The sequence below is a fragment of the Lycorma delicatula genome, chromosome 5 (assembly GCF_047948215.1).
Source record: "Lycorma delicatula isolate Av1 chromosome 5, ASM4794821v1, whole genome shotgun sequence".
NCBI classification, from domain to species: Eukaryota; Metazoa; Arthropoda; class Insecta; order Hemiptera; family Fulgoridae; genus Lycorma; species Lycorma delicatula.
The window spans coordinates 45,754,141-45,777,198 of NC_134459.1; the positions used below are offsets into that span (position 1 = coordinate 45,754,141).

At 29.3% G+C, this 23,058-nt stretch overlaps 1 protein-coding gene, 1 long non-coding RNA gene and 1 pseudogene across 10 annotated transcripts in view; 2 read left to right on the forward strand and 1 right to left on the reverse strand.

Annotated features, from left to right (window-relative positions):
- The window catches only part of LOC142325672 (glutamate receptor ionotropic, kainate 2-like), a 50,038-nt pseudogene extending 48,564 nt beyond the window's left edge, over window positions 1-1,474 (forward strand).
- A 4,275-nt stretch (window positions 1,475-5,749) lies between these two features.
- LOC142324419 (uncharacterized) lies at window positions 5,750-13,926 on the forward strand. Its single transcript, XR_012756281.1, has 3 exons — window positions 5,750-6,161; window positions 7,481-7,621; window positions 13,529-13,926. It is a non-coding gene; the product is annotated as an uncharacterized LOC142324419 (long non-coding RNA).
- A 5,332-nt stretch (window positions 13,927-19,258) lies between these two features.
- Hex-A (Hexokinase A) overlaps window positions 19,259-23,058 on the reverse strand; it is a 315,316-nt gene continuing 311,516 nt past the window's right edge. For all 9 annotated transcript variants that reach the window (XM_075366033.1, XM_075366028.1, XM_075366025.1 and 6 more), the window contains exon 9: window positions 19,259-21,146. In XM_075366033.1, the coding sequence (XP_075222148.1) occupies window positions 21,075-21,146 (72 nt within the window). In that variant the 3' untranslated portion in view covers window positions 19,259-21,074. The remainder of the gene's footprint in view (window positions 21,147-23,058) is intronic.

Genomic DNA, 23,058 nt, shown 5'->3' on the forward strand with positions numbered 1-23,058 from the left:
TTAGTGGGAGTGCTGCTCCAGAACATTTTCTCTCAGCCTTTTCAAGGCCATGGTTAAAGCTTTCTGCAAAATAAAGAACTGAAAAAAAAGAATCAAATAGAATAGCTGGAAGCAGGATAATAATCTAATTCTACACTTTATAACATTCAAGAATATGGTACATGGTTTTTAAACAAAACACATGCAGAGTAAAAAAAACTGCCTTCCACCAGCATACCAGGGTCAGCACTGCGGGAATAACAGTTCTCTCTCTCCCTCACAGCCACATGTGCAGCTTCCTATGTGCGCATGCACACAACAGCCAAACACCACACTGCTGGAACTGTGAAGCGCACAGTTCCATACAAAGGTTTTTGTATCTTTTTCATAAACTGGGGGATGGCTAGTTACATTAAGCTTAAGTATTATATATTGTACAAATATAAAGAAAAAATAATTCATTATATTAAATGTTATCGATAATATCTAGTAGAAATAGGGGGTTTTGTAGTTCCACAGTGCCTGAACACATGCCACCATGATAAATAAAGCTTATTTATTTAAGTAAAAGTGAAAAAGATGTTTTTTAATATGGAATTACCATCTTTAGTGTCCAATATAAACTATGGTGCACAAAAAAAAGATAGAAAAGCATAAAAAGTACTGCAACAGTGATCCTAGCCTCACGTTTCTTAAATAAAGCACGAGCATGTAACCATGATAGAAAGTTGTTTAAATGTAATAAAGTGATGTATTCAGATATATCAATAAATCAGAATCAGATTTACGCAGCAGAAGGTAAGAATAATCAAGATAAAATGTTACTTAAGAAGTATATTTCTGCCAGTTAACTTATATATTTATTGCAGTAATTTATTACTATTTATTCATGGTGATTTTTATTCTGTACATGATAATAGTGCCTCCATATCAAATACTGATGAAATTCAGTCACTGATCCCTAATCACACTGAAATATTTAATCATCACGTTATACCTTATGTTATTGATGAAATGCCATATCAGACTTGTGGGGTAAGTTTATTATTATATTACTGTAAATTAATTAGTATTATAAGCTATTTTTTGACACTGTATTTTTCTTTTTGGATATGATTGTTTTTAAGGTGCCATCATAACATTATAAAATGCACCATTATATATTATGTTTCTATCACTGCAAACGTGCATTGGATATTTCAAGCACTCCTCAGACAGAAAAAGGTAGTAAAACTGGATTTATATATAGGTGAGTAGAGGATAAATTATCTGACATATAATTTATTATTTTTGGCAAGAAAATGAAATAAGACATCTGTAAAAAAACATTGAAATAGGATGATTTTGGTTTTTATTGTGTAAATTATGGCCTGAAATTGAAGCTGGTCAACAAACACTCAGGACTAATCATACTGTAAACAGAAGTTGAAACTTGTTCAAATAGTAGTTCATGCTGTTATAGTTCATAATAAAATGGAAAATAAAAAGAATTAAGAAAGTCTGAAAAATTGTAATTATTTAATGCCATGCTATCACTGTATCAATACTGACAAAGTATCTTTTCATACTAAGAAAATGGCTTTGTTAAGTTTTTATTATCAACTGCTGTTATATAAAATGTTTTTTTGTTTTTTTAATTTGGGTCTGTTGTATTTTTTAACAGCTCTCTAATGATTACATATTTCACTGAAAACAGGTTCAATAAACTTAATCTTTTAATAATTAATAAGTAAAAATGCTCATAAAATTTGTGGTGGAAAATCTTAATTTTCCACCAAAATTAAGATTTTGGCTATCTCAGTGGTAAAGTTCTTGCTTCCTTATGCTTATATTATTATTTTCTTATGTAAAGTTATGATAAGGACAAAAAGCTCTGGTTTTATGCATTTGTCCTTACTTTTGGTTCAATTTACTTCAGACAGGTTAAAATTTATAATCTTATGTTACTGCTATATTTCAGTTACAACTGATTACTTCATTTTCACTGATGTGAGTATTTTGGCAATTGGACATAGTGTTTGTGTCCTTCAGCCACAAAATGAGATTTACATAATTTTTTATTTTCTTTCTCTCTTTGAATACTATGTAATTTTCAATCTCTGTTTAGTGAAGATAAATTTTGTTTTGACAAGAAATTATTATAAAAACATTCTGTCCAAGAATTTCTAATTATTGCATTATATTTCATATAATGCATAAGAAATTGATATAACCTAACCTAACCTACTACAGCCAGGATACATAGTGGTGACAACAACAGATGCTGACCCAACACTGTGAGCACTGGGAGCCACACAGTATTGGAGAACAAACTGTCACTGAGGAGAAGCTCAGTCTGATTCCAATAAATGAGCTTCAACTCCCCACCAGCTGAACCAACCAACCATCACCAGAGACCAGCGACTGAACTCTGCAGCCGTTTCCAGGGTTACCACATCAAATGCACAAACTGTACTTTTCAGGAACACCATCACAAAATCCCAAACAGCCCTTTTCTGAGCTACAATGCTGTTATAAGGTACCATGTGCCATCAGAGCAATCTGGCAACAATTACAAAGAATCAATTCATAAAAGTTATTTATAAAAAAGTGATACTACAACCCTATAATTCTCCATACATTAGAGATGAGCAATGAAGGGAAGAAAAAATAGGCAGACAGCTTGCAAAATTAAATTTATTAATAAGGTATGTTGATGAGCAGGATCAATATTAAAAATGACCATGGATATGATGAGCAGCAATTAGAAAGAATAGGAGTGTCAAATGAAATCATGATATTTATTTTCTTTTTCAAAGAGTATACAGCGAAAAGGTTTTTAACAACCTGAGCATCAAAATCAAAAGAATCTATATTCAAAATTTATTGAAACAAGTATTAAATTTTTTGGTAAAGAAGAATGTTAAATTATTTAAAAAAAGGGAAGACATTATAATGGTAAAAAAAAAAAAAATTGGGAATGGATAAGCTCTTTTATTCAAAAAATTGTTAAAGTAAATGAGGTTATGTTAGAAAATAAAAACACCTTAACAATAAATAAATCTATTTCAGTTAAATCTACTGTCCAGATTGTTATAATAATATGAAAAAATCATGCACTAACTGCATTAACCATAATTCAAACAACAAATAACATGTTAAGGCAACTATCACACACTGACAATTTTCATGGCAATAAAGGATAATCAATTCATCATAGCTTATTATGTACAATATGTGGTTGCGTACTCATTACACTGATTTTTTACCGGTATTTGTTACATACATTCTGTCTACAGGCAATGACTAACTGTGGAGGCTATTCAGAAAGTAACTTCTGATTCGTTAATAAAAAAACACAAACTGATAAATAAAAAACGATTTCTTATGTACACCTTACAACTACTTTTCTACATAACTGCCATCTGAATTAAGGCACTTTCATATCTGTAAACAAGTTGTTAAATATCCTCATCATAAAACTTTGCTGTCTGTGAATTAAGCAGGTAGTAACACCGTTTTTCAACTCATCATTTTCAAAATACTGTGTTGCTGATTTCTTTATTTTTGGGAAAAGGTGATAATCACTGGGAGCCAAATCGGGGCTGTACAGAGGATGGTTAAACAACTCCCATTTGAAATTGTCAATTTGGCGTTGAGTGTGCACTGCAGTATGCGGACAAGCGTTGTCGTGAAGAAAAACAATGCCTGAACTCAGCATGCTGTACAGTCCTTCTCAATTTCTGTAACAACTCACGATAAGTTTCAGCGTTGTCATAACTCTTTACATAAAATCAACCAATATCACACCTTCACGATTCCAAAAAACTGATGCCATCAGCTTTTAAGAAAAAAGTGTTTGACGTGTCTTTACGGGTTTTAGAGAACTGGTGCCCCCACTGTATTGATTAAGCTTTTCTTTCCATGTTAACAAATTTAACCAATGTCACATCACCTGTTACAATGAGGTCAAGGATTTCATCCTTCTCGTTACAGCAACGGTGAAGGAAGATTAGTGGGTGACCTCATCCTCTTTTTTGTGCGTTAGTCAGAAAGAAGCTTAAGCACCTAGCAAAGCACAAAATTTGTAAAGCCTAACATATCAGTTACAATTTTACAGCACTTTTGCAATATGCAAAGAAAAAATTCAGATAACTCTGTTATTGATGATTTTCTCAAATTTTCACATTGACAATAATAATTGCAGGTGCTTACAACAAGTGCATCTAAGACAAATGAGAGTTAATCACTTCTTTCATTGTCTTGAATGTTTCTTCAACCTTTTCAAAGCATACAGCACCACTGTCTTACTTCACTGTTACTCATGATATTCTCCCATATACTGCAGAAAATTCATGATGAATTTCAACATCTGACAAGTTTTTTGCATGAAGGAAATGGATGAGGTCCACACACACTTCACAATCAATGAGATTTTCTAAACAGCAGCCATTTTGAATGATAGTTTTACAATAACAAACAAGAGAGCGATATTTCCAGTAACACTACTATAAAACCTCACTGAATTGGGTTATTCAACTGTACAAAGATAGAATCACTATCCCCATTCCTTCACTAAATACCAAGGACCAGAAGTTAATTTCTGAATAGCCCTCCCAGTTCAGCGAGCTGAGATGAGATGAGGAATTATTTTTTTCTCTGTGAAATCTAATTTCTCATTGCACTTGGTGATATCAAGCAAAATCTCTTTCCAAGATTTTAGCATTGTGTTGAGTTTGACTTTGCCAGTCATACAATTACATCCTAAAGGTGGTGTATTAAATGGTAAAACTTTTTTAAAAATTTATCTAATGTAGGATTTTAGTAGAAGCTCACTTAGATGTAACACTGCATTATCTAACAAAAGAACTATGCATTTAAGCAAACCTCCAGATCTAAGATTATCACCAACTTGAGGCACAAGATGCTTCATAAACATTTTATGAAAATAAGATAATTCATCCGTGCATCTTTTTGTGTATAATAATACACTAGTAAATTTTTCACTGTGAAACCTTTTATTCTTCCTTTCTTTTAAGAACATCTGAGAAATATAATATGCAAATAAATACAAATTGTTGTAGTCTATAAGAACCTTTAATATAATTTGAACAGTTATAGAGCAAATAAACTAAACAGTTTTGAAAAATGTAATACTAAAAATAACAGAATTGAAGTAGAGCAAAAATGAAGCAAACACTAAATATTATACACAGTGCTTGGTTTACGCGCAGTAGTTCATTTTGATTCTCTTTGGGTATGTGAACAGATGCAGTAAGAGTGCATAGGATGGGGAGGGAAATGAAGTTTCAGACAAGGCAATGTGTCTTCAGTCACTTTACAAAGTTTGCCAATGTCATATCTATTGCACTTTGACTAGACTATTTTTTAATAAAAAACAAACAGTATTTTTTAAAAGACTTCCATTGCCTGCAGAAATGTTTATTAAAATGTTTATTTTATAATGTTTATTATAAAATAACAAAATTATTTCAATTATGACCATGGATCATGAAAAATTAAGGTTAGATACGTCTTATCTCAGTATTCTGTATTGGTGGTTTATTTAATAGAATCTAAATATAAACATGTATATTATTTAATATACACACACTCATACAGTTTATAGGGTCTACCTTAAATTAATATTACTATTATTATTGTTATTAATTCATTCAGATAATGTCAAAATTATCTTATATTTGTTATTAATATCAGAATATTTGATTCTCATAGAATTAATGATAGTACAATGTGATTAACGTGTCATTATTTAACTCTAAACATGGTGCAAAAAATTTTTACATTATATATTTATTGCAGTAATTTATTACTATTTATTCATGGTGATTTTTATTCTGTACATGATAATAGTGCCTCCATATCAAATACTGATGAAATTCAGTCACTGATCCCTAATCACACTGAAATATTTAATCATCACGTTATACCTTATGTTATTGATGAAATGCCATATCAGACTTGTGGGGTAAGTTTATTATTATATTACTGTAAATTAATTAGTATTATAAGCTATTTTTTGACACTGTATTTTTCTTTTTGGATATGATTGTTTTTAAGGTGCCATCATAACATTATAAAATGCACCATTATATATTATGTTTCTATCACTGCAAACGTGCATTGGATATTTCAAGCACTCCTCAGACAGAAAAAGGTAGTAAAACTGGATTTATATATAGGTGAGTAGAGGATAAATTATCTGACATATAATTTATTATTTTTGGCAAGAAAATGAAATAAGACATCTGTAAAAAAACATTGAAATAGGATGATTTTGGTTTTTATTGTGTAAATTATGGCCAGAAATTGAAGCTGGTCAACAAACACTCAGGACTAATCATACTGTAAACAGAAGTTGAAACTTGTTCAAATAGTAGTTCATGCTGTTATAGTTCATAATAAAATGGAAAATAAAAAGAATTAAGAAAGTCTGAAAAATTGTAATTATTTAATGCCATGCTATCACTGTATCAATACTGACAAAGTATCTTTTCATACTAAGAAAATGGCTTTGTTAAGTTTTTATTATCAACTGCTGTTATATAAAATGTTTTTTTGTTTTTTTAATTTGGGTCTGTTGTATTTTTTAACAGCTCTCTAATGATTACATATTTCACTGAAAACAGGTTCAATAAACTTAATCTTTTAATAATTAATAAGTAAAAATGCTCATAAAATTTGTGGTGGAAAATCTTAATTTTCCACCAAAATTAAGATTTTGGCTATCTCAGTGGTAAAGTTCTTGCTTCCTTATGCTTATATTATTATTTTCTTATGTAAAGTTATGATAAGGACAAAAAGCTCTGGTTTTATGCATTTGTCCTTACTTTTGGTTCAATTTACTTCAGACAGGTTAAAATTTATAATCTTATGTTACTGCTATATTTCAGTTACAACTGATTACTTCATTTTCACTGATGTGAGTATTTTGGCAATTGGACATAGTGTTTGTGTCCTTCAGCCACAAAATGAGATTTACATAATTTTTCATTTTCTTTCTCTCTTTGAATACTATGTAATTTTCAATCTCTGTTTAGTGAAGATAAATTTTGTTTTGACAAGAAATTATTATAAAAACGTTCTGTCCAAGAATTTCTAATTATTGCATTATATTTCATATATACTAAGTTTTAAATGATAAATCAACTGAGACATTATTTTTAATTTAATTTGAAATAAATAACGCTTACCTTTTATAATTAAAGGGACACCTTTCCCTTTCTGTATCACATCTGATCAGCTATCGTGTAAGTCATTTTTATTAAAAACATTTCTTAGATGAAATAAAAGCATCTACTAAAAGTAAAATATACTTACTCCTATAAATAGATGAAAGAATTTATTATTTTTCAAACATATTCTCTTTGTAATAATCAGAAATTATTCCATTTTATCAAAAATAAAAAATAAAAATTGATTATAGAAAAACATTTTTAAGACCATCTAAAGTGTACTTTGTATTTAATTATTTTAAATTCTTTAATTATTTCATTTTCAGGTACTATAAAATGTAACAGAAACTATTTTTAAATACCTCAAAAATAAAAGACTTTTCCTCTCCTTGTACAAGGACTGTTTTAAAGAATGATCACATAACATATAAAATTGTCAAAGTGAGAACACAAACAAAATCTAAATGGTAAGTAGTTTTTTTTTTATGAAGTTTTAATTTTGTTTCACAAGAAGATGTACAGAAGAATTATATGGAGTCATGTAACAGAGTATGTACATTAAAAATGTAAGTAATGTAAAATCATGAAGAAAAATGATAAACTTCTATATGTTGAAAGTTATAAGGACTGACCATATTATGGATACATGGATAACTCATGTTTAAGAAACTGTAAAATAACACCTTCCTTTATGAATCATGAGACCTTGCCGTTGGTGAGGGGGCTTGAGTGCTCAGTGATACAGAATAGCTGGACCGAAGGTGCAACCATATTTGAGAGGTATCTGTTAAGAGTGATCAACATCACTCAATCCTCTGAGTACTACGCAGCTGAAAGCAATGGAAAACTACAGCTGCTTCTTTTTCAAGAAAATGTAGCTCTCTTCATTTTCATATAAAAATAATGCCTTCCTTGGTAAAATATTCCGGAGGTAACTAGTCCCCCGTTTGGATCTCTGGATGGAGACTACTAAGGAAAATGTCACCAGAAAATTAAAAAATAACATTCTACGAGTCTTAGCATGGAATCTTAGAAGTCTAAAAAAGGTTGGTAGGTTAGAAAATTTAAAGAGGGAAATGGATAGGATAAATGTAGATGTCGTAGGAATTAGCAAGGTTCAGTGGGAAGAGGAAAACGACATAGCGATAGTTCAAAATGCATAGCGATAGAATCATTGTAATAAGGATAAAATCGAAACCTAAATGACAACGACTGTTAACTTCTATATGTGCTTACAAGCGCACATGACTATGATGAGGAAAAGTGTGTATACAAAGAAATTGACAAAGCAATTAAACACGTAAAAGGAGATGAAAATTTAATAATAGTTGGAGATTGGAATGCAAGCATTGGAAAAGGCAAGGAAGGAAATATAGTGGGTGAATATGGGCTGGGCAAAAGGAATGAAAGAGACTTATAGAGTTTTGCACGAAGTATAATTTAGTAATTGCCAACACCCAATTTAAAAATCATAATAGATACACTTGGAAAAAGCCAGGCAATACTGCAAGGTATCAGATAGATCATATCATGGTTAAGCAAAGATTTAGAAATCAACTCGTTGACTGCAAAACTTACCCTGGAGCAGACACTGATAGCGACCATAATTTGGTGATAATGAAATGTAGATTGGGGTTTAAAAACCTGAAGAAAAGGTGTCAGATGAATCGGTGGAATTTAGAGAAGCTTGAGGAAGAGGAGATAAAGAAGATTTTTGAGGAGGACATCGCAAGAAGTCTGAGTAAAAAAGATAAGGTAGAAAATGTAGAAGAAGAATGGGAGAATGTTAAAAAGGAGATTCTTAAATCAGCAGAAGCAAACTTAGGTGGAATAAAGAGAACTGGTAGAAAACCTTGGGTTTCAGACGATTTATTGCAGCTGATGGATGAACGTAGAAAATATAAGAATGCTAGTGATGAAGAAAGTAAAAGGAACTATCGACAATTAAGAAATACTATAAACAGGAAGTGCAAACTAGCGAAAGAAGAGTGAATTAAAGAAAAGTGTTCAGAAGTGGAAAGAGAAATGAACATTGATAAAACAGATGGAGCATGCAGGGAAGTAAAGGAAAATTTTGGGGTACATAAATTAAAATCTAATAATGTGTTAAATAATATATACTACGAAAGGCAAAGTCGATAGGTGGATGGAATATATTGAAGAGTTATATGGAGGAAATGAATTAGAAAATGGTGTTATTGAGGAAGAAGAAGAAGTCGAAGAGGATAAAAAAGGAGATACAATATTGAGATCTGAATTTAAGAGAGCATTAAAGGATTTGAATGGCAGAAAGGCTCCTGAAATAGACGGAACACCTGTAGAATTACTGTGCAGTGCAGGTGAGGAAGCGATTGATAGATTACACAAACTGCTTTGTAATACTTATAAAAAAGGGGAAGTTCCGTCAGACTTCAAAAAGAGTGTTATAGTCATGACACCAAACAAAGCAGGAGCAGATAAATGTGAAGAATACAGAACAGTTAGCTTAACTAGCCATGTATCAAAAATCTTAACTAGAATTCTGTACAGAAGAATTGAGAGGAGAGTGGAAGAAGTGTTAGGAGAACACCAATTTGGTTTCAGGAAAAGTACATTGACAAGGGAAGCAATTTTAGTGCTCAAATTAATAGTAGAAGGAAGATTAAAGAAAAGTATACCAACATACTTGGCATTTATAGACCTAGAAAAGGCATTCGATAATGTAGAATGGAAAAAAATGTTCAGCATTTTAAAAAAATTAGGGTTTAAATACAGAGATAGAAGATGGCTGCTAATATTTACAGGAACCAAACAGCAACAGTAATAATTGAAGAACAAGAAAAAAGCCGTAATAAGAAAGGGAGTCCGACAATGATGTTCCCTATCCCCGTTACTTTTTAATTTTTACATAGAACTAGCAGTTAATGATGTTAAAGTACAATTTAGATCCGGAGTAACAGTACAAGATAAAGATATAATCGTAAGTAAAGATATTACGATTTGCTGATGATATAGTAATTCTAGCTGAGAGTAATAAGGATTTAGATGGAACAATGAACGGCATGGATGAAGTCCTATGCAAGAACTACTGCATGAAAATGAACAAGAACAAAACGAAAGTAATGAAATGTAGTAAAAATAACGAAGATAAACAATAGAATGTAATAATAGGAAGAGAAAAAATTATGGAGGTAGAAGAATTTTGTTATTTAGGAAGTAGAATTACTAAAGATGGACGAAGCAGGAGCGATATAAAATGCTGAATAGTACAGGCAAAACGAGCCTTCAGTCAGAAATATAATTAGATTACATCAAAAATTAATTTAAACATCAGGAAAAGATTTTTGAAGTATATGTTTGGAGCGTAACTTTATATGGAAGTGAAACTTGGACGATCGGAGTACCTGAGAAGAAAAGATTAGAAGCTTTTTAAATGTGGTGCTATAGGAGAATGCTAAAAATTCAGATGTATGTGGATAAAGTGACAAATGAAGAGGTGTTGCAGCAAATTGATGAAGAAAGATGCATTTGGAAAAATATAGTTACAAGAATAGACAGATTTATAGGCTGCATATTACAGCATCCTGAAATAGTCACTTTAATATTGGAGGGACAGGTAGAAGGAAACAACTGTGCAAGCAGACAACATTTGATATATATATATATATATAAAAATAATTGTTAGGGATGTAGGATGTAGGGGGTATACCAAATGAAACGACTGGCACTGGATAGGGAATCTTGGAGAGCTGCATCAAACCAGTCAAATGATTGAAGACAAAAAAAATATAATATAGAGTATGTAGCAGCAGAAATATTTAAAAATTGCACACAACTTATAAATTCTTCATAATATTTATAATTCTCATTTATTTTTTATAAATTATTTTCTCCAGTATCAGATCTGTTGACCCTGTTTATAGGAACTACCATTAAAACTATATTAAAAAGTTCTGCATTAGCTGTCCAAAATGGATAGACAGATCGATTGCAAATATCTTACTTTAATTATGGGAATAATCAGTGCAATATACTTTTGTACTGTTGTGAATCTTGTAAATAATATTTCTGCTTTAAACAGCATAAAAGTTTTGGATTTCTTGTTAAATGAAAAATGAAAGAATGTTTCACATTGATCTTGACATTTAATCTAATGTTAAGCTTGACATCATTGTTTTATATGTTTCTGAATGACCTTTGCTTAGAAAAATAATATCCACTTCTATAAAACCAGGTAACAAAACTTTCTTCAAGAAAGAACTTCATATACTTTCATACCCACTTAATTAATAGTAGTAACAATCTAAGAACTGCCAACCAATTTTATTTAAAAATAAATTTTAATGTTGTTTTTTTTACAAGAATGAATACTCTTGGTGAGTTGTTAAAAAAAGTAGATAAATTTCTACTTTATTTAATAAACTTTACTTACTGTAGTAATATTTTTTTATTTAAGCCTTCAAATTATTTTCTTCTGTCCTAAATTTATTAATTTCACTTAATTTCTCTGTAAGCTTCTGTGGTGATTTATTTCGTCAAGCAAAAAGAAAAAAATTGCATTTTTCTATTTCATAAAATTTTTATTTACGTACAATAATCCCTTAGTTTGATTTTCACTATTTTGAATTTGCACGGTTGATTTCATAACACTGTCCCTGTCCCTTGACTTAATGCAGTAAGAATTACTGTATATAAAATAAAATAATATTTGTGAAAGAATTCTTAAAATACACATCGACTTATATACATGTATAATGCAATAAACAATGAAGCAGGTTTTCCCTTTCAATAATAGCATACTGAAGTGTGTTAGGTTGGTAATACTGTAGTGTTTGGTTTACAAACACAGTTTAATGATCACAGTCAACCAGCCATTAGCTGTTCAGGGAATATATTGTGTTCTGATTTTTCTGTCTTACGTTATATTACTGTGCAGTATATAATTCTGATCGGTTTGTGTTCAAGGCATGATACAAAGTCCACACAGAGTACTTACAATATTTGTAATTTATTGTGTGAGATATCTTAGGACTTTATTGTGAATAATACCTTTTTATTGTATATTTTTTGTGTTTTTAACAATGTGTGATCTTAAACATATGGGAAAGAAAAGGAAAACTATTATTCTTGAGACAAAGTTGGAAGTGATGAAAAAACATGATGATGGTTTACGTAACCATTGATATTGAAAATCATCTTGACCTTGTTGAATCAATAGTTTGTGCAATAATTAAAAAAATATGTGATGTGGACAACACATGACTTCCATGTACATATTTTTTTTTACAATCAGAGTTTAACAATTATTAATAAATCAATAAATTTAAATTAAAAAAAAAAGTTAAAAAAATATATGTATATGAAGTTGGATTTGAACCAATGTGTGCATGGTTGCTGATCCAACACATTTAGACTACGTAACTACTTGAGCAATGTGAAACAAAATTACTATATAAACTAATAAAAAATGCTGATACAGACATCACAAAAATATGTGATGCAATGTGGTGTCCACCACAATGCAATTATGTAACTGTCCTCTTCATTAAAGAATTGAAGGATTGTATCTCACTTTCAAATGAAATAAGTTTAAATGAAGTGCAGCAAAAAATAAGTATATGTAATTTAATATGTGTACAAGGAAGTCATGTAGTGTCCACATCAGTTTTTTTTAGGTTTTCAAGTACAATAACATTGTTAAATGACTAGTAAATACATATAGATTCTGTTATAAAAATTGTACAGTATTTAATCCTGAGAAAATTGATGTAAAAAAAGTATATGAAAAAGAAAAAAAAATCAACTTTATATCATTTCAAACAAAACAGAAGAAACTTAACAGAAAAATGTTATGAATTTGCTAAAACTAAAAGCAGCGGATTTTAGATAGCTGAATTTGCTCTATAAGCAGAGTATTTAGCTCTAGACAGCTGATTTTACATTGCGCTTCTCAGGAAGACAACATTGCTAATCATGTGGATAGAATTTCCATAAAACAAAATTTCTGGGTTTTTTATTACATGACAATATTTTTTTTAGGTTGATCAAATTACTTTCATTAACAACAAGATCAAATTACTTAATTTCATTTTGAATCATATTAATATAACATCATTAATAAAGATTTTCATCTTTATTAAATATTTATTCTGATAATGTTTCTTAGAGTTTATGTATCTATTATTGAAGCTCCCTCAAAAAAAAATGTAAATATATATTTAATATACATATTATATGTTTTTTAAAATATATAATATAAATTGCAGAATGCAGTTTATTCCCTTAGGAAGGCTATATTTTCATATTATGTATTATTCTCTGAAACTGTTGGCTGACTTCTAAAGTAAGTACTATAAGCTTTCATTATTGGATACTTTATGATTTGTTTTTTGCAGGTTTGTTAAATGATACTCTACTTTACTGGCTGATCAGCATTATGAAATTTGTACTGCTATTTTTGCAGTGTAATCATCTTTAATCTAATGTAGATTTATGTATCTAGTTTTGACATAATTCTAACTTATGTACTAATCACAAAAAATTACTTTTGTTGTAAATATAATAAGATAAATGTGAATAAAATTAGTTAGATATGCCAAATTTATCTTATCATAGTTATGTAAAAAAGTTAACTTTATTGTTTGTGGAACTTTGTTGTCATACTTGGATCACATTGGAGGAAATCACATACAGTCACTTCATTGAAATGACCTGCACAGCTATATTTTTATGCTGAGATAATTTTGATAAATTTTACTTTTTATTAATCAAAGTATCTGTGATAAATTAAAAAACTTGCTCAATGTATTGTATTTTTGTATTGAAATAAATTTTTGGTTAAATTTCAAACAATGATTAGTTTATTTAATAATATTTGACATCCATAACTTTACTTTTATTTTAACTTTGAATTTTTTTAACATCTACGTAATTCCTTGTTTTCTTGAGAAAGTATATTCCTAAACTCAGTATTAGAAACTACACTCTTACATTCACAAGACAAATATCAAAATCTGCGTAATGAAAGGTTTTCTTTTAAAAATAATTTTATGAATGTAGTATTTATGAACCTATATTTTTACAGAAAAATTGTTGAATTTTAAAACTTGTTCATAAATGTGATTTCAAGCAAATTGTGCTTTTCTAATGAAGCTTTTCAAAACGTTTTATATTTTTTGGTATAATTCTCAGATAAATTGCTCGCTTAGATTGTTTCTATTTTATTTTGCTTTTTCTTTAGATTACAATTTGCAGGTATATTTAAAATTTACATTGAATTGTATCACAGTATGATTTCATGCTACAGCACATTATTCTGTTACCAAGCTGGTCAGTCGTAAATGGTGATTGCTCTGTATTTAATTTGGTTTATTTTTATTTGTTTTATTTTTTAACTGGAATAAAAATCAATTGAAAGTAGACAATTAATTTAACATGATTATAATCACTCATTAACTTGCTCACCCTTCTTGTCACTTCATTTGGGAAAGTTTTCCAGATGTATATGCATTTTACCCAAAATATTAAAAAAAAAAGAAATACATCAAAATTTTCTATTTGCTGTTTTCTCATAAACCTGCTATAGAAAATAGAAAACACATCTGATTTTGTATTTTAAAAACTGACAATAACAGGAAAATTTGAATTTAATTTTAACTTATTATGTGTACTCACTGTACTTTCCTAATTATCTAATTTTAAACATGCTCCAAAAATCGAAAATTTAGGTGGCAGTTATTCTTTTAGTTTAGTATTTTTTTGGGGATTTCTGAAAAATTATGTTTCTGAAACATGTTTCATTCAAGCATACTCATTTAATTCTTCATATGTTTATATGAAATAATGTTGGGAAATTATTTCATTTATTTATAATTTAAATAACTGATACGGATCACATCTATTTTTTTAGCTTATTATTAATTGTATATTCTGTATTCTTGCTATAAGGATCCTGTATCCCTACAGAATGCATCCCCAGGTAGTGGATAGGGGATGCTAACCAGTTGTCATGTAAGAAGTGAATGGAGGGCTGGAGAGAAATGAAATACCGCCCACGGATCACATAGACCAGAGAAGGAACTCCATATCAAACCCTGTTTTGGGGCTTCTTCGACATATTTGGAGTAGAGGCTGTAAGCATGCTGTGCGTTCAAGCTGGAATGGACAGAAGGATTGACGGCAGAAAAATTCCAAGAAGAAAAACTGTGGCAACCTAGCCTTTGTGTAGGATTACAGTCTCGGTGTCAGGTGCCAACCAGCCGTAAAACATCAATGCCAAACAAATTCTCATGATACAATAATAATTTACACTTTGATCTTAGCCAAGAGGCCGAGAAGCGATTGTTCAGCCTAATCTAATTTAACCTAACCTTTTAATAATCGATTGATTTTAATAAATCAGGCAAGATTTTTATGTTGATGATCTGCTCTCTGGTTGTGACAACATCGATCGGTTGAAGCAATTATTCAATGATTATTCGTTATTGCTTAGCAAATATTGACTTTTACTACATAAATCCCATTCCAACATTCCAGATATGTTTGACAATTCTTATTCTTTCATCAAATTAGATAAGGATGAAAATATCGAGATACTTGGATTATTTTGGAATCGCCAAGGTGATGATTTCATTTATCAAGTCAACCCAATACATAATAATTCTTACACTAAACGTTCTCTTTTATCAATTGTTTCTTCATTTTTCGATCCTTTGGGTCTATCTGCTCTTACAATCGTTCCATTTAAAGTGTTAATCCAAGAGTTATGGTGGGCTAGCCTTCAATGGGATGAAGTTCTTCCCTTCGCTAGCTGAAAAATGGAATTTTCTGTACTCTCAGCTCAAATTGTTAAGCAATTTAAAATTCCTAGATTAATTAAAATTAGTTTTAGTAAGTTATCAATTGTATGGATTTTGTGATGCAAGTAGTAGCGCATATGGTGCTTGTCTTTTTGTCAGATCTGTTGATAGTAATGAACACGTTGAAATCCACTTGCTGTGTTCAAAATCTAGAGTTGCTCCTGTCAACAAATCTCTAGTCCAAGGCTTGAGTTGAACGCCGCTCTTCTCTTATCTTGTTTATTTAATAAGGTTAAATATATTTTAGGTATAAGGTTTCATTCAATCCACTTTTGGTCAGATTCTCAAGTGGTACTTGACTGGTTGTCATCACTTCCTAATCAATTGAAGGTCTTCGTCACAAATAGAATTTGCGAAATTCAAGAGCTAACTCAGGAATGCTTATGAAAGCACGTTCCTTCAAGGGTTAACCCCGCAGACATCTTTCATGTGGTTGTATGCCGGATGCATTAACCTCATCACAACTCTGGTGGAATGGTCCTTCTTTTCTGAAGGAAGAGGATGGTCCAATTCACCTATCACATCTGTGATTCCGCCAGATTCACTCAAGGAAGATAAGTAGTCTAGCAAAACTAATGTTTTTTCAGCTGCTCTTCAAACTATAGAGGCTGTAGAACTTTCAAAACCATTTTCTTTATTCGTACTAACATTAAACATATTTTCATATTGTCATCGCTTCATTTATAATTTAAAAAATAAAAATAATCGTATATTGTCAGATCTTTCTCTTGAAGAAATCAATTCCACCCTGGAAATTCTTCTTCGTCAAACACAAGAACTGTATTTTACTAAAGAATTAAGTGATTTAAGGGAAAATGCTGCTGTATTAAGGAAAAGCAAATTAGTTTCCCATTTTTGGATCAAAATGGTATCATTCGCATCAAAGGTCGTTTAAGTTTTTCAAACTTATCTTTAAATGTTAAACATCCTGTAGTTTTAAATCCTCATAGTCATCTCACTCGATTGATTATTTCTCGTGAACATTTAAGATTATCCCATAGAGGATTACAGTTAATTCATTCCTCACTTAGACAGAAATATTGGATTGTCAACTCTAAAATCATAATTCGCACTGTCCTTCATAAATGTTTAACTTGTTTTCATTTTAGAGCTCAGCCTCAGAGTCAGTTACTTGATCAACTGCCAAAAGAAAGTCACTATTTCCAGGCCATTCCAATCTACTGGTATTGATTATGCTGACCCAATACTTATCCGTCATGGTGGACGGTGTACTCGATCTACCAATCCTTCGACTATTAAGGCTTACATCGCTTTGTTCATATGTCTGAGAACCAAGGCAGTACACCTTGAACTTGTAACTGATTTATCTACAGAAAGTTTTAAGGCCGCCCTATGAAGATTTGTAGGATGTCAAGGATTGTCTTCTCATATTTTTTCTGATAATGGAAAAAACTTCTGCAGTGCAAATCATGACCAATTCAAAACAAAACAGGACAAAAATATAGCATAAAATTTTACAATCTTGGTTCTACATTTCAGTATTTCAATCTGACACTACCTCCTTAGTTTTAGACATTTAATGATGCAGTATTTTTTAATTGCACCTATACCATTATATATTTCACCATAAATTAATAGCATGTCAACTCTCTTAATGTACATTAATATTTGTTGTCTCCAATTACAAACAGTAGCAGAGTAATAAATTATACTTTAAATTAATCTTAATGTGATGTGCAAAACTCCTCACAAAATGATTCACACTTTACTTGATTATTATTAATTAGCTGTTACTGCTTACTCTAGAAATAAAAAATGTCAACTTTTTTTAAATTAAAGCTCAAGTCTTGTGCATGGGAATACACAACTGCAATTTTGTAGCATATGAAAGATGTTATGTACAAGTAAAATTCAAACCTGTGACTGTCTAGATGAAAGTCAACCATAGAGTTAGTTTTATTAAGATTTCATGCCAAAATAGTAATGATCAGTAACATCTTCATCAGTTAAAAGCACAACAGGTTTAATTAATAAAAATATCTGTTAATACTAGTCACATAAAATTATTAGGTCAATGTTATAAATTGTATAGTTGAACTTATTCTCTTTACCTTAAGTTTAACAATGAATTGTAAGTTTTGGCTTTCCCAATATTATATACATAATTCTTCAAGGAACATATAGTTGTAATATCACAAGATATTTTTGAAAACATTTTATAGACATACTACCATTATCTATTTTTGCTGATTTCAAATATTTTTTTTGGTGAAGAGGTAAACATGAAGAGATAAACCTCTTCAAACGGCTAGTGGCTACTGCCAGCTTTTTTTCTAAGAATGTACTGTGTGCTATTTAGCTCATATTCAGGCAACATTCATGATAATAAAGGAAGTACTTTTCTCTAGTACCCTGTACTTTTTTCATTTTTATATGGTGTGTGAAAAATTTTCATAATGAATGTTGGTATTAGATGTTTTTGAGGATAATGAAATTGTTTAGTTTGCTTCTTAACCCTAACTTATCAAAAATATAATATAAATTATAAAAATCAGACCACACAAAAATAGTCCTTACTTCCAGAATCCATAGGCAAATGGCGGCAAAACAAGTCACAAAAAATCTAATTCACAAAAAAGTGACATTTGAAGAATTCATTTGACATGAGAAATGTTAAGTTTTTCTTCTTGTCATGGTATACATTGAAATGAATGTACTTAATGTAATTTAGCCAGCCACCTATGGCTGTTGATCATTCAACATTCAGATATACAGGGAAATATGCATCCCTAGTGTGTCCCAAATCAATTATAATACAATGAAAATCAATTTGCATTGTACCATAGCCTATATAGTTTACAAACTCAGCTATCTATGAAATGAAAGTCTAATAAATGACTGAAATGAAATTGTGTTATTGTATACAAAATTATCAATATTCTATATTTCAGTCTGTTTTTTTTAACATACATTTTTAATTATATATCGCCAGGAGAAAAACATTAACATCCACAAAAAATTACCCTTGTTGAAATACTAGAAAAAATCTTATTCTAAAACAATATTCACGAATGGTACAGCCGACTTGAACATGTTATAAATTAATAAATTTAATATGAGATTGAATTATCTCACAATCAGGTTGATTAGATCAAGGTTAACATGTCAAGCCACTGGTTAACCAGTTGCCCAAACCAAACTACCAAAATAACCCATTTATTATGGGTTATAATAAAACCCATTTATTATTATAATCATTAATTATAACTATGCTTCAAGAAAAAAAAATAAAATTACAAAAACACATTTTGACAAACCAATAATATATTTCTAATAACAAAACCATATACACTTTGTACAGAATGTAGAGTATTAATAATAATAATGATAACAATAATAATAAATAATATAACCTTGAGAGAATATAATTACAACTAATTAAAATATAAAAATTACTAAAAAAATTTGTAACAATAATAATATTAAAAACAAGCTGTGCCTGCAGTACACTTTGTAAAACTTTTGTAAAAATATTTCTTATATTCACATTAATTTAATAATTTAACATTACTATTTACATCATACACACTAATTGATATCAAAATATTGATTGATAAGCGATATCAAAACATTGTGTGGGGATATATTAAACAAATATGTCATACAAGACATGCAATATTTAGGCAACACTTACACACACACATACATACACACACAAATTATTTTCACTTTTCTCAATCTTCAGAAAAAATGGTTTAATTAACTTCAATTAAAACAAAATTACACAAATTTATAAAATAAATAATACAGTAAAATTTAAACAAAATATATGTGGAAAAGCAAATATTTATTTCAACAAAAAAATTATCATAGATTCTTTAAAAACTAAAAAAAAAATTATTTAATGTTACCAAAAAATCCTGTCATTACTTTTACATTATGTATTCAAAAGTACCTTGCTATTATATTTATCAAACTTTATTAAAATACAAATAAGTAAATAATAATAAAACAATTTTTATAAAAGTTATAAAAAAGATATTAACTAAATTTCATATTAAAAAATAGGCGTGTTAAATTCTTTATTAAAGTTATTAACTCGTATTAAAATTCTTGAGTTTTAATTTCAAAAAAAATAGTTACTATGAGTTTTCTTTCCAATAGCCAAAATTAAATATAGCTGCTCAGATTTGTTTGTATTTTTTATGAACAAATCAAAAAATGTACATACAGAACGAAAAAATACATATTTACATATTGTTACCTGTTTTTGACAATTTGATATAAATAATTAATTATCTTAATACAAGAAAATCAGCTAAGTAGAAAAAAAATCATGTATAAAAACAAACAAAAAATATATTTCATTTTAAATTAATTTATTAATTAAAATAACAATACATACATTAACTGTATTTATCGCATTATAATTTATATATTATTTTTATAAATTTGTCTATGTTATAAAACAAAATTGAGGTATTACCAAAAAAGTGACCTGACAATTCTTTACTTCAAAACCAAAAAGCATTTAAAAAATAAAATTATTATTATATTTTAAAATATTTTAAATCAAAAATAATGAATGATATTATTAATTAAATATAATTGGTATTATTTAATTAAAACAAAAGTTAACATTATACAAGTTAAGTACCAGAATCTATATTAACTTCCTAGATGTTATTTCTTTGCAAAAGCAAAAATATAATAATTATTTTTAAAATTTCTTCTCACAAAATACTTTGATATAGACTAAATACAACCAAATAACAAATTTATTAATTAAAAAAAAATTATTAGGGCATATTAGGATATAAAAATTCATACATAATTAAAACACAGGTACATACATCGATGAATGCATTTAATGCAGGACATTCGCATTAAAACTTTTAACTATACGATGAGAAGAGTTTAAGAATTTGTTTGACAAAATAATTTACAATTTATATAAATATAATTTGTATATATACAGAGCATGCTTTACAAATTTTTTCTTTTAACACAAGTTACACATAAAATATTAAAAGAAATCTATCACAACAGACTACGAAGGCTAAGATTTCTGCAGTCTGCAAAGTAGTTTATTCATTATTTCATTACATACAGATGACAGCACTTATCTACTAGCTACAGCAGCTACTAGTGCTGCACCACGCCCACTACCATCTTCTGACAGCATAATATCAAACTGAAACAAAAATAAATAAAATTAAAATAAAAACCTTTTAATCATAAAAATTAAGTTATTAATTCATTTTGTAGTACCATTTCTACAAGTCTTTGAAGTCATCATAACTTATCTAGTCAATATCAACTTGCAGATAAACCATGACTTTAAACTGATATTAGTTTCTGGGAACTTTACTATGTAGCAATATTAAAAATGTTAATAAACTTTTTTTATCATTGTTATCCATTAATTTTGTATCTGATTCTGTTAAGCGGAAAAAAATATCTATGTTTATTTAGTTGTATTTCATAAGCTAATAATGAATAAAATACTATATAAAGGACTTTTTTGCATATTTTTTTAATATTTGGATGATCAATTTTAAAACAAATCTTTTAATATATTTTAGAATAAAACAAAGATTTAATTAATTATTTATAAAAAAAAAAGTAATACAAATAACAAAAATCTTAATACTAGTGTGATTTGATGGTTGACAGAAATGTTACTTATGGTACTCTTTATTTTTTTATTTAATTTTGAACATATTTTATTAAAAATACTATTATATATTTGTTTGGTTTCTATAAAAAAACCACACTTTCGACTAATGTTTTTAGTTGAGTTAATTTTTCTTATTTTCTTATTATTCTCATTATTTATCACTAATTTTTCTTATTTAATGAACAAAAAACCTCAATATTCTATTATCTTCTATTGACAAGTTTTTATTTATAATTTTTGAATGAAAATTAAATTTAATAACTATTATTTCTGTTGTTCTCAAACAACAAAAATACAAAGTAACATAACATGTTATTATTATTATGCTTTAACGTGGGACCACTTAAGTCAATTTTAGTTGGATCTTTTCTGAGAAAAGCGTGTTATTTTACTCTTCCTAGCTGCCCAGTATTTCTTCATCCGTTCAGATCTTGCTTTCTTTTCTTCATCCGTAAACATCCTCTTCGTTGTATTTTGCCATTTGTCTGTCTTTTGTTTAAATCTAATGCTTTTGTCTTTTAGCTTTGTAATTTTTCCAGTTTTATTCTGTCGGTCAGTCAGGGAAATTCCCAATTCTTTCATATCTTCTCTAATTTCTTTGATCCATCCTACTTCTAGCTTTTGGAACCAGAGCTTTTCAATGATATTTCTTGACAATCTTGTTTCCGGTGTCCTTATGAGATGACCAAAGAAAGAGATTCTTTTTTTCCGCATAGTATCAGTAACAGGCTCTATTTCTCGATACACCACCTCATTTGGCACAATCCACCATTGGCCTTCTTTTTGGTGTTTTTTATTGATACACGTTCTGACAATTCTCCTCTCTATTTTCAGAATTTTTTCAATTCGGTTTTTCTGAGTGATTTTGAAAAGGACCTCTTCCGTAGGTGACTTCTGGCTGTACTACAGTTTTATAATGTTTAAGTTTTTGTTTTAGCAGAAAGGCATTTTTGTTATATGTTGACCAAGTTAATTTTTGGGATTTAATCATTTTATTTGTTCTGTTTTGCCATGTCACTTTTTCATTTAAATTATAAGTTATTATTTCCCCTAGATATTTAAATCTTTTGTGCTAGGTTTTGAAGGCTCATGATTAATGTTTTGGCTTCTTGAATGTTATTTGCTAAAAGAGCTAGGTCATCTGCAAATCCTAGGCAATTTAGTGTGATGGAGTTTTTCTTAGTACCCATTTTTATATTTTTGGGATTTATTTCATACCATTTTCTCATGACAAATTCGAGGGCGCAGTTAAAAAGGAGTGGTGAGAGGCCGTCTCCTTGCCTCAATCCAGTTTTTATGTAGAAGGGTTGAGAGAGTTCACCTCTGAATTTCACTCTGGACTGGGTATTGGTTAAAGTTAATTTTATCATGTTTACGAGTTGAAGGTGAAGGCCCAGGTTTCTCAGAATATTCAGCATGGATGGTC